Consider the following 15,070-nt stretch of genomic DNA (forward strand, 5'->3'; position numbering starts at 1 on the left):
GGCGTTCGAGGATCTTGCATTACTTTTTTTTTCTTTATTTATTTCAATTCCCCATCGGGGCGGGCTGGCAGCAGCATATGCGTTGCTCTACAGCAGAAAGACATAGAACAAACAATAGAGGACATTTAAATATAACAAAGGAGAAAACTAGTATTCCTTGCAGAGAAAGATCTTATAGAGAATGTCTTTCCAAACATATGCAAGCTAAAACTTTCTGAAAGTTATATCTCTTGTATTACGAGTAATTAACCGCAGTTTGCTTACAAAGATTAAAATATATATAATGTGTTCAGATTTCAGACTTTACAAAAGAGCATAAATAAAGTTTACGCATTTTAATGTAACTCATTGCTGTCTCAATCTTAGGGAAAGTGATATAGTGAGAAGTTTGACCAGTAGTGCCATCTGGACGTAGCAGGCGAGATTACGAACTGCACTAAATCGCCAAGAGATAGCGCACGCATTCAAGCAAGCTGATATTTGATAACCGTATGCACTCTTTTAAACTACTTAGCACAGACGCGTTACAAGTTACGCTGACTCGGCCACGGATGGCGATGCGCTACAACCACAGTCACTTCGCACTCATAATTCGCTTTTACTGGATACATAGATGCATTTGAAAAGAAAAGGCTATCAACTACAGCTACATAAGAACAACGAAGTTATGTATCGAATGCTTTCTAAAGACTGACCACCTCAGATGTTAAGTGCAATAGTGCTTAGAGCCATTTGAACCATTTTGCTCTTTCTAGGGGGTCCGCGGCCACCCTTCACCAAATCGTGTAAAATAATGAGTAAAATTATTGAATAAAAATGTGAAAATCCAATTCATCACTATTTTTTTTCGTGTGAAGAACATGTGTACTTTTACTTCAGGTCGTATTCCCAAGCAGCCTTCGCGGTTCCTAAGTGAGAACGCATACACAGTTTAGTGCCCGAGAATGCGGCTGTTTCAGCAACAATACGGGGGTCGTTTGTGCGCCGGCTCACGGCGGTAGATGCACTGAAACCTTTTACGCGCGCGGAGCGAGCTTTGTCGACCAATCACAGCACTCGCTGGCACGTATGCGGCCCCAGGTATCATTAAATGTTAAACTTGCTTTGTCAGTGCAGTAACTATTTCATAAGTTGATTTTTGACCACGGTGTTTTCATTCATCTCTAAACCAAAGACTATTGATACTTCGGGGGTGGGGGGGGGGGTGGGGGGGTGGTGGAGGTGGAGGTCATTAAGAAGCTTTCAGTTCCCATGGGTTTCGCTCTGAAATTTAAAGTTACTGTGCTCTTGACCGACTAGGGGTCCGCCATGGATTTTCGACTGAAGAAGGGGTCCACCAGCTGAAAAGGTTGGGAAGCCTTGATCTAGGATAAGGACATACTTCCTGTTTTGCAAAATTGTGGGCCACTCACCGAGAGATAAAACGCAGCAAGTAGCCACTTCTTGGGCGTCATGATAGCAGATCTTAGCCGAGCAGTTTGGAGGACGGAGATAACGGTACGAAGAGAGCAGTCATATACGACTTGCTCGCTCACTGGGACGCGAGTCCCGCAATGGCAGGCATCCAGGTGGCTGTGCTGTGCCTGCTGCTGGCTGCGCAGCTGCAGCTGGTGGCGCCACGGGCGCTGCGGCTACAAGTACGGGATCACGGCCGCATCGTCGGCGGCTCCGAAGCCAGCGTCGAGGACTTCCCGTGGACGCTGGCCCTGCTGTACGCCGGCGTACAGTCGTGCGGGGCCTCCATAATCGGCTCCCAGTGGGCGCTGACCGCAGCCCACTGCTTCGTGTTCTTCCCACAGGTCGAGGTCTACAGCGTGCGCGCCGGCTCCTCCAGCCGTGGCAGCGGCGGCACCGTGCTTTACCTGGCCGAGCTCTACGAACATGAACTACACGACGACACTTCTGGTGACTACGACATCACAGTCATACGGGTGAGTGATCGTTATAGTTCAATTCTCTTATCTTGACGGTTCGCGCATGCCCGCCCAGACGCGGGAGAGTGCTGCGTTGCCAGTTGTACGCGCCAAGAGAAACAGCGCCATAGTATAGTTCGCAAACTTGAAAGTTTACCGTCTAACCTCCTTGCCTGGGGACGCCAGATGAAAGTTGATGTCGTTGAGCCCTGAATGAAAAATTGCGCAACGGATAACTGGGGAGGGGAGCTTGAGAGCGCTACCTAGAGAGCGTGCCCTTTCTGTACGATACTAGGCAAGGGGCTGGAGGGCTCACACGCTGATATGTGGGTCCCTGCATTCTATATCTTCTATTTTTAAATGAATTCCTTTAGCTGGACTCCTATGTGATTTTTAAGGTATGTCAATGATTGATGACAGTTGATTACGTATTTATTTTAAATATTATCACTCGATTTTGCAGCGATTGCAGCAACTGTTCCAGTTTACAGATATTACAATTTTACAACTTATAGCTCGGGTGTATTATATACTAATCTGCACGCACATTTCTACAGGTAGGACGGAATTGCGTTGGCCAAATGCATACCACCAAAGTCTCCCAATATTTTACATAGGACATTCACTATCTAAGGAGGATAACGGGCAAACTGGGGACCAGATACTTTAACACAGGGGGGCAAATTTCCGGAATTAAACGAGAACATTCATTACCTTACACAATCCGAAGCTGGAAATAAAAGAATTAGTACAAATATTCAAATACCTCTCTTCCATGCGTGAACATTGAGACAGACGCACTGAGGGCACGTCTGCTCACTTACCCGTCTTCTGTAACCCTCCGCGAATATGGCGGGCACCCGGAGGTCTTCCTGGGCCCCAGTTGAGGGGGTGGTCGAACCACTTGGCCGTGACCAACCTCTCCACCCCAAATCTTGTGAAACTGGAAAGTCTTTGACTTTTAACTGCCTGTGCTGTCTCTCTGATTCCCTAGCCAGGAGTAAGGTTGGCACTACTATACTACAGAACTACTTCCCAACAAAGATTTGGCCACGCTTTACGGAAAGGTGTGAGGAGGATTAGGAAAGTCCATGGGCAGACTCACATTCACGTACACGAAATGCATAATACACGACACATATAAATACATATTATGAAGCCTGACACATGTCTTTCCACCTGTCCACATGGGTTCTGTTGCACCCGCGGCCGGCCGCGTCGTGTAATAAAATTTGCTGCGGAGCCGCCTCTGTTTGTATTTCCCGGTGCGAGCGAGCAGCGAAACCTGCTGCTTATAGAGCGGTAACTACTGTACCGTTTCAAACTTACGTTTAGGGGGGAGCGCGCAGTTTATGAAGCCACCACGGCCGCATTAAGCCTTTCGTTGCTGCAGAGACGTGCTCCCCGCATTCCGCGCTGTGCGCGATTTTGTCATCACTGCACTGCTCGCCCGTGCAGATACATACATGGTGTTTGTACTGCTTTGACACACTTTATCATTTGATTTCTCAAAAACTATTTAGCCCATAAAAACTTGATTTTCTCACATATTCTTGACTGATACCTTCCCCCCATAAATGATTTGATTTTGTTTCGATGTTCAACGCAGTTATTGTGCAGCATTAGATGTAGTAAACCATTGCTAGAAATTTTGAAGTGTTTGCAGAGGTAAAAGTCCATGGCGTATACTTTCCGTATGGTCGATTTTAGTTGCCACTAGAAATTTCAAAAAATTACATTCAAACGAATAAAATTCATGAAGCAAGACACTTCGATATTGCTTTTCAGTAAGGAAAGGATTGAGCCCCAAACAAGGTTTAAATTCAGAACCTTTGGCTTCACAGCCAAACACTTTAACCATTACGCTAACGCAGCTTGTCATTCAATAGATCTCACGGAGCACTTTAAATGTCACGCAAAATACCGACAAACACTGTTGTTATGACTATGAATTACGTTTCCTCGAAGTACAACAGGAAATAAACAATTACCACTGTTCTTTATTGCTATAAAGCGGTTAGTGAGAATCATACAAACACCTTTCCATGCTATCGCTGCAATTAGGAGGCTTATTGCTTGTTTGGTTTGATTAATTAATAGAATATGAAGCAATTGGTATAAAGAATGTTTTTTTCCAAACTTTCTATAAAAGAAAATCTGCTATCAAGACATTGCTTTTGTTCAATTACTTTATTTACGACTGAACATTTCAAAAACAGAAGACACTCGGCCGTGCTCTGCACTACAGTCGAGCTCTGGCAACGTCGTTTTCTGTTCATTGGCTGACTGTGTTTGTGACGTCAGATGCGCAGATCGAACCTAAACTCGGCCGCCGTCGTAAATGACGCGCACTTTAGCAACGCTAAAGAAACGTCAGATAAATCCGTATAGTTTTTTTTATTTATTTTTTCCTGAAAGCGAATAGTTTCGGACCACTACGTCCATTTTGAAACCATGGCCTACAAAACGTTTTATGTTGCATAGGTAAAATGACAACGTACTTCCTCAATTCTACATATAAGTTGAACGTTACATAAAGCATTATAAAACGCAGTGATCAACCAAAACATTATATTGTACACAGAGTACGTGAAGGAACTTGTCCCCCTTCTTGCAGCGGTGTACCGTAGGTCTCTAGAAGAGCGTAGAGTTCCAAAGGATTGGAAGAGGGCACAGGTCATCCCCGGTTTCAAGAAGGGACGTCGAACAGATGTGCACAACTATAGACCTATATCTCTAACGACGATCAGTTGTATAATTTTGGAACACGTATTACGTTCGAGTATAATGACTTTTCTGGAAACTAGAAATCTACTCTGTAGGAATCAGCATGGGTTTCGAAAAAGACGATCGTGTGAAACCCAGCTCGCGCTATTCGTTCACGAGACTTAGAGGGCCATAGGCACCGGTTCCCAGGTAGATGCCGTGTTTCTTGACTTCCGCAAGGCGTTCGATACAGTTCCCCACAGTCGTTTAATGAACAAAGTAAGAGCATATGGACTATCAGACCAATTCTGTGGTTGGATTGAAGAGTTCCTAGATAACAGAACGCAGCATGTCATTCTCAGTGGAGAGAAGTCTTCCGAAGTAAGAGTGATTTCAGGTGTGCCGCAGGGGAGTGGCGTAGGACCGTTGCTATTCACAATATACATAAATGCCCTTGTGGATAACATCGGAAGTTCACTGAGGCTTTTTGCAGATGATGCTGTGGTATATCGAGAATGTGCTGCGAATAAATAGAAAGAATGATCCCATATAATTTAGCTACAATATAGCAGGTCAGCAGCCGGCCGCGGTGGTCTCGCGGTTCTAGGCGTTCAGTCCGGAATCGCGTGACTGCTACGGTCGCAGGTTCGAATCCTGCCTCGGGCATGGATGTGTGTGATGTCCTTAGGTTAGTTAGGTTTAAGTAGTTCTAAGTTCTAGGGGACTGATGACCACAGATGTTAAGTCCCATAGTGCTCAGAGCCATTTGAACCATAGCAGGTCAGCAACTGGAAGCAGTTACTTCCATAAATTGTCTGGGAGTACGCATTAGGAGTGATTTAAAATGGAATGATCATATAAAGTTGATCGTCAGTAAAGCAGATGCCCGACTGAGATTCATTGGAAGAATCCCAAGGAAATGCAATCCGAAAACAAAGGAAGTAGGTTACAGTACGCTTGTTCGCCCACTGATTGAATACTGCTCAGCAGTGTTGGATCCGTACCAGATAGGGTTGATAGAATAGATAGAGAAGATCCAACGGAGAGCAGCGCGCTCCTTACAGGATCATTTAGTAATCGCGAAAGCGTTACGGAGATGATAAATAAACTCCAGTGGAAGACTCTGCAGGAGAGACGCTCAGTAGCTCGGTACGAGCTTTTCTTGAAGTTTCGAGAACATACCTTCACCGAAGAGTCAAGCAGTATATTGCTCCCTCCTACGTATATCTCGCGAAGAGACCATGAGGATAAAATCAGAGAGATTAGAGCCCACACAGAAGCATACCGACAATCCTTCTTTCCACGAACAATACGAGACTGGAATAGAAAGGAGAGCCGATAGAGGTACTCAAGGTACCCTCCGCCACACACCGTCAGGTGGCGTGCGGAGTATGGATGTAGATGTAGACCCACCTAACAGTCGGTATGTCCACCTTTGGCACGAAAAACAGCGGCGACAACACATCTACATACCTAAGTCACTTAATTCCGGGAGGCGTTGAGTTCTGGCGCTCAGTTGAATCACATTCCCTATGTGTTGTTTGGTTTGTGGGACGTTGAACTGCGCCGTTATCAGCACTTGCACAAAGTCCTAATCTTTACGAAGTCTCGTCTAGTCACTTTCACGAATGATGATGAAATGACAAGTACCCAGTCCTCCTGCAGAGAAAAGTCACAACCCGGCCTTGAATCGAACGCAGGACTCCATGATCCAGAAGCAGCAACGCTAGCCACTAGACCACGAGGTGCGGACACATCCCATATGAGTTCGATCTCGTTCAGATATGGCGAGTTAGCAGACCAGCCGTTGTGTTCCTCTAACCTCTCCATCACTCTCCTGTCCTCGTGAAGTGTCGCATTACCTTTTGAAAAATGCCACTGCCGTCCGCAAACATGATCGTTATGAAGGGGTATGCAGCCAGTGTCCGCTACTCCTTGGGCATCATGGTGCCTTGTACGAGCTCTGCTAGCTCCACTGTTGGTCACGTGAATGTTCGATAGAGCGTAATGGAGCCGCCGCCAGCTTGTCTCGGTCCCCAAGGAAGTGTTCCCCTGCACGACGACGGATTCAGGCCCTCCCGTCGGCATGATGGGGTATCTGTATTCATCAGACCATGCAAGGCCCTGCTACTTCGCCGATGTCCCCTGGCGGTGGTCACGCACCCATTTCGGTGTTAAAATTGGCACATGCAAGGGTCGTGAGCTGTGGAGGACCATAATTAGGAGTGTTGTACTCTGTGAAACACTAAGGTCTGATGTTCCTCCCACCACAGTTCATTGCGACATCTGTAGGGAGCGGTGGCCGCCGGACGCGGCTTCACCTTGGTTTCGACAAGTGTTGGAGAACTCACCACGGCATTCCTCAAACACCCGACAAATTGTGCAGATGCCGAAATGCTCGTGCCGAATCTTTCGGCGATCACAGTCTTCACTCTGTCATACTGAGGTGTATCGCGCGTTTTCGCCATTCTACACACGGACAGCACGCTCACTGATACTACATGCACCATGCGTGCCTCTGACTAGCAGCCTTTCGTTGTCAGGTGACGCAGCTGTCGACTGCTCGTTGCTCCCCTCTGCGGAATTTTCGAGCATTATGTGACGTGTGTGCAGTTGTGGTGCCAACAAACTTCAGTGACCTACCAAAGCCTTACTGCATCCATGCCACGGCATGAAGCCGCTGTTATCCGTGCCAAAGGTGGAGATAGCGTATATTAGTTAGGTCAGTGTATTTCCAATGAAAAATTTATTTTTTACCGCCATCTGTATTAGGAAACAAGAAGCCGTGCGTTTTCTATGATAATTACAATCAGGGGAATTTTATATTTATGTGATGTAGGTATTCGAACTGAATGGGGAAACTAAAATGACCGAAACAAAACGTGAAATAGCGATTACCAGTCTTGAGTGCTAACGGCTTTTTTCCATCATCATGTACTTTACTCTCCACGAAAATTCTCTTTGAACTTGCACCTTTCTTTAAAAACTGAGAATGGCATATTATCGAACCTAGGCCCTCCCCCACATGGCAGGTGAGCATCCTGCTCTGTGCCAAACTGGCCGTCGAAACATCGGTCTTACTTTTATTGTATTAAAGACGCTTGAAAATCCTCAAAGGTGATTTTCTCCAGAATTTTTTAGTGTTGCATCGAGCTGTTTTGCCAACTTCATATTTTTGTTCTGAACTTTGCGTACCGTCAGCATAAAAAAATGGAAAATTTCGGTTACCATGTGGTCTCCTTGTCAGAGAGAACGATGATAAGATATCTACATGCACGCAGTAATATTGTTATATTTTAATGCAGGGATTGTTACTGAAGCACAGTGCTTACAAGACAGAAATTTCATACGAGTAGTAGTACCTCGTTTGACGTATGTACCTTGAGACTGATCGTATAGAATCCTCAGTAACAGCGGCTCAGATACGTAACTAACATTATTACGGAGAACGTCATTTTACAGACAAACACCAAATCTGTAAGTGAAACATAAAAATTTTTGTGTCATTTAGGGCATTTACTAGCAAAGAAATCATGCTTCTCCAATGACAAATCTATGTCGCGTATAAGATTAAATGTATGTGTCTCACATTTTTCCTTTATTACACTGATTTCGTAAGATCTCGTGTTATTTTACAGGCAAAATCATACATTACGCATGCAGTAACATTGTTACATTTCGGTACGATATTGCAGTTACTGTGTTGTTCAGTATTAAAATGCAATATTCCATTGGACATGCAATCTGCACTCGTTGTGAAAAGTATGGAGTGTTTTCGCAATTGTATAACAGAATGACGCTGATAAAAGTTTGTGCCGGACCGCAACTCGAGTACGGATTTCCCACTTATCGTGTGCGGTCGCTTTACTATTAGGCTATCTGAACAGGCGGTTCAAAATGGTTCAAATGGCTCTGAGCACTATGCGACTTAACTTCTGAGGTCATCAGTCGCCTAGAACATAGAACTAATTAAACCTAAGTAACCTAAGGACATCACACACATCCATGCCCGAGGCAGGATTCGAACCTGCGACCGCAGCGGTCACGCGGTTCGAGACTGAAGCGCCTTTAACCGCACGGCCACACCGGCCGGCTCTGAACAGGCGGCCTGACTCTAACTTCCAGATGTCGTCAGCCATGTGTCTACGGCCAGCACTCGTACATCCATTATGTATATTCCCGTAGAGGGGAGACATTTTAATTGAAAGTCGCATGCTCAGTGACGGCTGATAAATACGATACTGCGTTGTTCGACGGGACTTCCATTTCTAAAACCAACCTTTCGTTTCTAAAACCAGCCTTTCGTCTCTCACTTGATGTTGTTTTTGCAGTCTGCTGCCAAAGAGTCATTCTCATTACTGCCGTAATCTGGTTACAGTCCTATTCCTTGCGTTCCACCTGTGTAGTCTGGCCACATGCAAAACATCGGACAACCGACCCCTTGAAACGCAGCTACCTGAACGGTGACCAGCCGGCCATGTAGCCTTCGCTTTCACCTTCTTGTCTTCATCACCTAAATGAACTGCAAAAGACAAGTGCCCACCGACAACCAGGTGTTCACTGCTGATAGCTGATTAGAGATTTTGATAAGATATAAGTGACAAGTAAACTCCTGATAGGACCAGTCTGTGCTTTGTCTGCTGATTCCAAGCACTTATGTTTCTGTTTTTTTTTTTTTTAAATAAATTGTGTTCTGGGTTCCCCTCTCAACATTCCAATGTTTTGCACTCATCCTCCGAAGAGACGCCTTTTGGTCTGATTAATGTTAATCATGCCTAGCATCCAGCAAAAAAAATTATTATGCTGTAATTTAGGGATATATTTTTTTACTTATCATTCTTCCAAAAATTCCTTTTGTGTACCTACCAACAGTTTGGTAATTAATTTCTGTGCGTCTCATTGCCACTAGCTTTCTTCCAGTTACAACATTAATGCATTTCTAAATGATGATATCATTACGTTAACCTGTCGAAGCTTTCCTTAGCTTCAGCCAATCCTTATATATTGTTACACCATCAATACTGTGTTACTGGTTCTCCTTGCGATTTTCTCCCCAGCCTGCCCTCCACGTTCTATATCACGAGGACGTCTATGCAACACTTGCGATTGCATTGTACAATATGAACAATTTTATGGGGAGATGTAGTTTGGTGTTGTTAGTAATTTGTTAGTTTGCAATAACAACATTGACTGGTAGCAGATTACAGTTGTTCAACTTTTTCCGTAAAATACGTAAAAGTAGGAGAGAATGGGTGTTTGATCATTGCCCGCTGATATCCCACCTTGAATGTGGATTGCGGCTTTTGGGATCAGAACTATTAATTAAATCAGTTTTTTTTTAAGTTTAGGATGATTTAAAGATTTTGCCAGAACGAAAGGCGTGTAGAGACGAATGGGTGTGAGGTGAGGTTGCTGACGGAAACAGGCTAGGGATCACGCTGTTTTCGGTGTCACAACGTCATAGTCAATGTGCAAGTAGTTATCACGTCACATTATATTGTCAAGTGGAAACAACTACAGGAAGTAACACATGCGCGCGTGCGCGCGCGCGCGCACACACACACACACACACACACACACACACACACACACACACTAAATGTGAGTGAATCATATAACGTTCGAGCAGTATGGTACGAGGCAGTAGGACATACAAATGTTTGGATCGATCCTGGAAGCGTGTTCGGAGAGCCGAAGTTGTTGAGGTTGCCACTCACAGTAAGTGGGAAATCCGGGTTCAAGTCCCGGCCTGGTTGAAATTTTCACGTGTTTCTAGTAAATGGTACAGCTGACGAATAATGATATTCGCCATTTACGAATACATTTCAAGTACATATTAGAAATGACATTTAACTAAATAGAAAGATGGTGTGTGTAACAGTTTGCTTGCGTCATTTTGTTTAAATTGTTGCCCTTTTTCCCTGTGATACTAAATAGAGAGACACATTAATTTTTAAAATTTCCCTATGATATCAAATTTAGGGACACGGTTATTTTTAAAATTGGAACTGGTCATCGGTATACCTATCTCTACCGACATCTTCGCCCCTTATACTAAATCAACACATCTATTAAAATAGTTGTTTTCATAAAACAACATAGATGAAACAAAGGTTTACCATTTTAATAAATGAGTGTAGTTGATAGATTTGCAGTATAATGGTATTTATCCGTGTCTTCTCTCTCGAGATAGGTGTTTCTATTACTTTGTCGTGGTGGAAAACATGCCAGGCTCAGATAAGCTGTGAATATAAAACTGTACATTGGAACGTCCATTGATGAATGTAACAAGCTATTGTGAAATATCAGGCAGGATTTACATTTAACCTCTAATGCGCGTAACTTATAGATAACACTCATTATGGCTGGTATTGAATATGTATGTGGTGAGTAACGGATACCTATTTGAGGAAAGAAAGTTGCTCTGAGTGTTTGTACAGATTGCAAGTGTGATTCAACTTGTGACCTTTCCAATGACCACAACGACCTTGAGTACGGAACCACAATGACCTTGAGTACGGATAGTTTTAGTCTTCAGTCGAAACCCTCTTCATCTCTGCCTGTAAGCTGAAACCTGCATCGACTTAAAGATGTTTACTAGTCAGGTCTAGGTCTCACGCTATCATACTATTTACCACCCTACACTTCCCTCCATAACCAAGTTGACTGTTCCTCGATTTCTCGTGACGTGTCCCTACCTATCGATCACGCTGAGGAATAACACAGTTTTCTCTCCAGCTACGCTCTCTACGATATTTTCTCTACTCATTTACTCTTCCGAAGCCTTCAGTAGCATCACATTTCAAAAGCCTCAGTTTTCGTCTTGCTTGTATTGCTTAGCGTCAGCGTTTCACTTCCAGATAAGACTACACTCAAGGAAAATACTTTCGGATATGTATTCCGAATATTTAAATTTATATTAGTTGCCCATGTAATTCTCTTTTTCAGAAGTATTTTGTTGCCGTTACCAGTCAGCATTTTGTAACCTTTCTTCGTCAGACATTGTCAGTTAGAAAAACTCCTATAATACTTTCAGTGTCTGTTTTCCTACATCTAATTTTCTCAGCTTCACCTGACTTAATGTTACTACACACAATTGCTATTGACTTAGCTCTGTTGATGTTGCACTTCCAATCTACACTCATGTTCATAAATTAAGGATAACTGCACAATGTGGTGCCACACAATGTGGCACTACACGAAATTGGCGCTAATAACATAGGCACATAGGGAACACACACGACACAAATCTGTAAGTCAACGATATTGGTGATAAGTTGAGAAAACTGTCCCGAAACACATGTGCTACAAACCGCCACTGTTTCCTGAGCATGTACCCCGACATCAATACGGGATATGATTACTATGCACACGCACACAGGCGGCACAACGAGTTAGCATACTCTGAATCAGGTGGTCGAGCAGCTGCTGGGGTATAGCCTTCCATTCTTGCACCAGTGCCTGTCGGAGCTCCTGAAGTGTCGTAGTGGTTCTAAGACGTGCAGCGATACGTTGACTGAGAGCATCCCAGACGTACTCAATGTGGTTTAGGTCTGAAGAACAGGTAGGTCACTACTTTCACCTGATACCATCTGTTTCAAGGTTCTCCTCCACATGGCAGCTCGGTAGGGCCGTGGGTTATCATCCATCAGGAGGAAGGTGAGACCTACTGCACCCTTGAAAAGGCGGACATACTGGTGCAAAATGACGTCCCGATACGCTTGACATGTTACAGTTCCTCTGTCAAAGAGATGCAGGGTTGTACGTGCACCAATCATAATCCCGCCCCACACCATCAAACCACGACCTCCATACAGGTCCCTTCCAAGGACATTAAGGGGTTGGTATCTGGTTCTTGGTTCATGTCAGATGAAAATCCGGCGAGAATCACTGTTCAGGCTATAATTGGATTCGACCGTGAACGTAACCTGGGACCACTGTTCCAATGACCATGTACTGTGTTGTTGACTCCAGGTGTCACGGGCTCTCCTGTGACCAGGGGTCAGTGGAATGCACCTTGCAGGTCTCCGGGCTAATAAACAATGTCTGTTCAGTCGTCTGTAGACTGTGTGTCTGGAGACAACTGTTCCAGTGGCTGCGGTAAGGTCCCAAGCAAGGCTACCTGCAGTACTCCGTGGCCGTCTGTGGGCACTGATGGTGAGATATCGGTCTTCTTATGCTGTTGTACACTGTGGCCATCCCGTACTGTAGCGCCTGGACCCGTTTCCTGTCTGCTGGGGTCGTTGCCATAATCTTGAGATCACACTTCGTGGCACACGGAGGGCCCGTGCTACGACCGGCTGTGTTTGACCAGCCTCCAGTCGCCCTAGTATTCTACCCCTCTTGACGTCTTCAATATGTGTTCTTTGAGCCATTTTCAACACACAGCCACCATTAGCACGTCTGAAAACGTCTGCACACTTACGCGCTGCACCATACTCTGACATGCACCAACACACCTCTGCGTATGTGGACTGTCGCCAGCGCCAACTTGTGACGACCGCAGGTGAAATGCACCGCACTGTCATGATTTAAACCCGGAAACCGCCCGCCAGAGCGTTATTATACGATGTATCAGCGTTATCCTTAATTTATGAGCATGAGTGTATATTCAAGACTGTATCCACCACACTGAAATGATCTTCCAACTTATTTAGCGTCTCTGACAGGATGGTAATGTCATCGGCTCGCCTGCAAATTATAATTTCTGTTCGCTGAAGTTTCATTCATTACCAGAACGTGTCCCTGGGCGTTCTTTATTCCTTGCTTAATACACAGATTGAATGAGATGGGGGATTAAACTACAGTTCCTTTCTGGATACCTTCGCAACTACTGCTACGTCTTTCATGTCTTCCGACTCATAACTGCCGTCTAGATTCTGTACAGGTTAGAGACTACCTTTCCGTCTCCGTGTTTATCACTGCTACCTTCAGCATTTCAAAGAATGTACCCCTGTCAACACTGACTACATCTAGAAATGCAATAAACATAGCATCGTCTTCCTTCTGCCCAGCTAAAATTTAATTTTGCAGACTGCCGATCCGTTCCCGCTGGGCACCAACGTGGCTGTTGCGAACCTTCCAGAGGACGGGTACGACCCGCCAGCCGGCCTCGCGGTCACAGTGACCGGTTGGGGAGACACGGAGACGGGCGACACACCGGACACACTGCGGAAAGTGGACATCAGCGTCATGGACCGCTCCGCCTGCGACGGTATTTCGCCCATCGGTCGCGAGGTGACCCCGCGCATGCTGTGCGCCGGTGAGGCAGGCAAGAGCGTGTGCTATGGGGACTCCGGGAGTCCACTCGTAAGCGGCAGCATACAGGTGGGCATCGCGTCGTGGGGCAGTAACGACTGCGAGGCTGCGGGCGCCGTCTACGTCAACGTGGGCAACTTGCGCTCCTGGATTACCAGTATCTCTGGCGTCTGACAGCCTGAACAGAACACTTCGAAACTGCCCCAGCCAGAGCAGTTGCTTCTGAGTTTTGCTCTCACATTCTGAAACATAACTGAAACAAGACAATGATTTTCGACGGAAACCATTCCTTTGTCAAATTTGTTACACTAACAAATGAACAAACACTAAGCTGTTTTGTTACCTAATCATGCTAATAAACTACCTTCTCTTGTGGAGTTTTCGTAACTAAAATTGTACCCGAAGTCTGTGCTACTGTACTGTATTGAAATGTTCGGATGTCCATCAGCAGAATCCCAATTCTTGACTTCTACAATAATTTCTTGTTTCGTCGTAGTCACGCTACAACGTGAGCGAGATAGGACGCCCGATACCGTTACAGGAAGTGTCCTTGGTACCACGAGTCATCTGCAGCTTGAGATATAATATCAGTATCGATTATTGATTACTGAAGCAAAGTCGATGGCGACACCCAACAAGAGACTCTATCACATTAACCTAAAATGATACCATGTTAATTCTATTTCTTTGTACGTAAGACATTGTTGACTGCTTGCTGAGTTCATAGATACCACAGAACCCTTCTGAAATTATATTTTACAATTGCTGTAGTAAATGTGTATTACGATTGGTGATACCAATTAAATTCATCAACCCGCATTTTGTTACTGAACCATCTATAGCAAATAAAGACCACAAACATCTGGCCAATTCTAAAATTGTATCGCGTAATATGAAAGTAAACTAGGGTGCAGTATTAAAATTCAGTGAAACGACTGTTTTCAAGAGTAATAATCAATCAGCTGATGGAAGACACTAGATAATGTTTTGCACTGTATCTTCGAACCAAGCGCTTCAGCTGCATTAATATAACTAATATATTAATCATGATACAATATTAAAATCTCCTTTTTTCATTTTGGTTATCAGTCTTCTAACTGTTTGATGCGGCCCACCACGAATTTCTCTCCTGTACGTACCTCTTCATCTCAGAGTACCACTTGCAACCTAGGTCCTCAATTATATGCTGGAAG

The 15,070-nt window shown here is 44.7% G+C and overlaps 1 protein-coding gene across 1 annotated transcript; it reads left to right on the forward strand.

Annotated features, from left to right (window-relative positions):
• The first annotated feature begins 1,553 nt into the window (after positions 1-1,553).
• LOC124798851 (trypsin alpha-3-like) lies at positions 1,554-14,051 on the forward strand. The gene is made up of 2 exons (XM_047262383.1): positions 1,554-1,931; positions 13,653-14,051. Exons 1-2 carry the CDS (start codon positions 1,554-1,556, stop codon positions 14,049-14,051), a joined length of 777 nt encoding a protein of 258 aa, XP_047118339.1.
• Positions 14,052-15,070: the final 1,019 nt, after the last annotated feature.

Source organism: Schistocerca piceifrons, chromosome 5 (assembly GCF_021461385.2).
Source record: "Schistocerca piceifrons isolate TAMUIC-IGC-003096 chromosome 5, iqSchPice1.1, whole genome shotgun sequence".
Lineage (NCBI taxonomy): Eukaryota > Metazoa > Arthropoda > Insecta > Orthoptera > Acrididae > Schistocerca > Schistocerca piceifrons.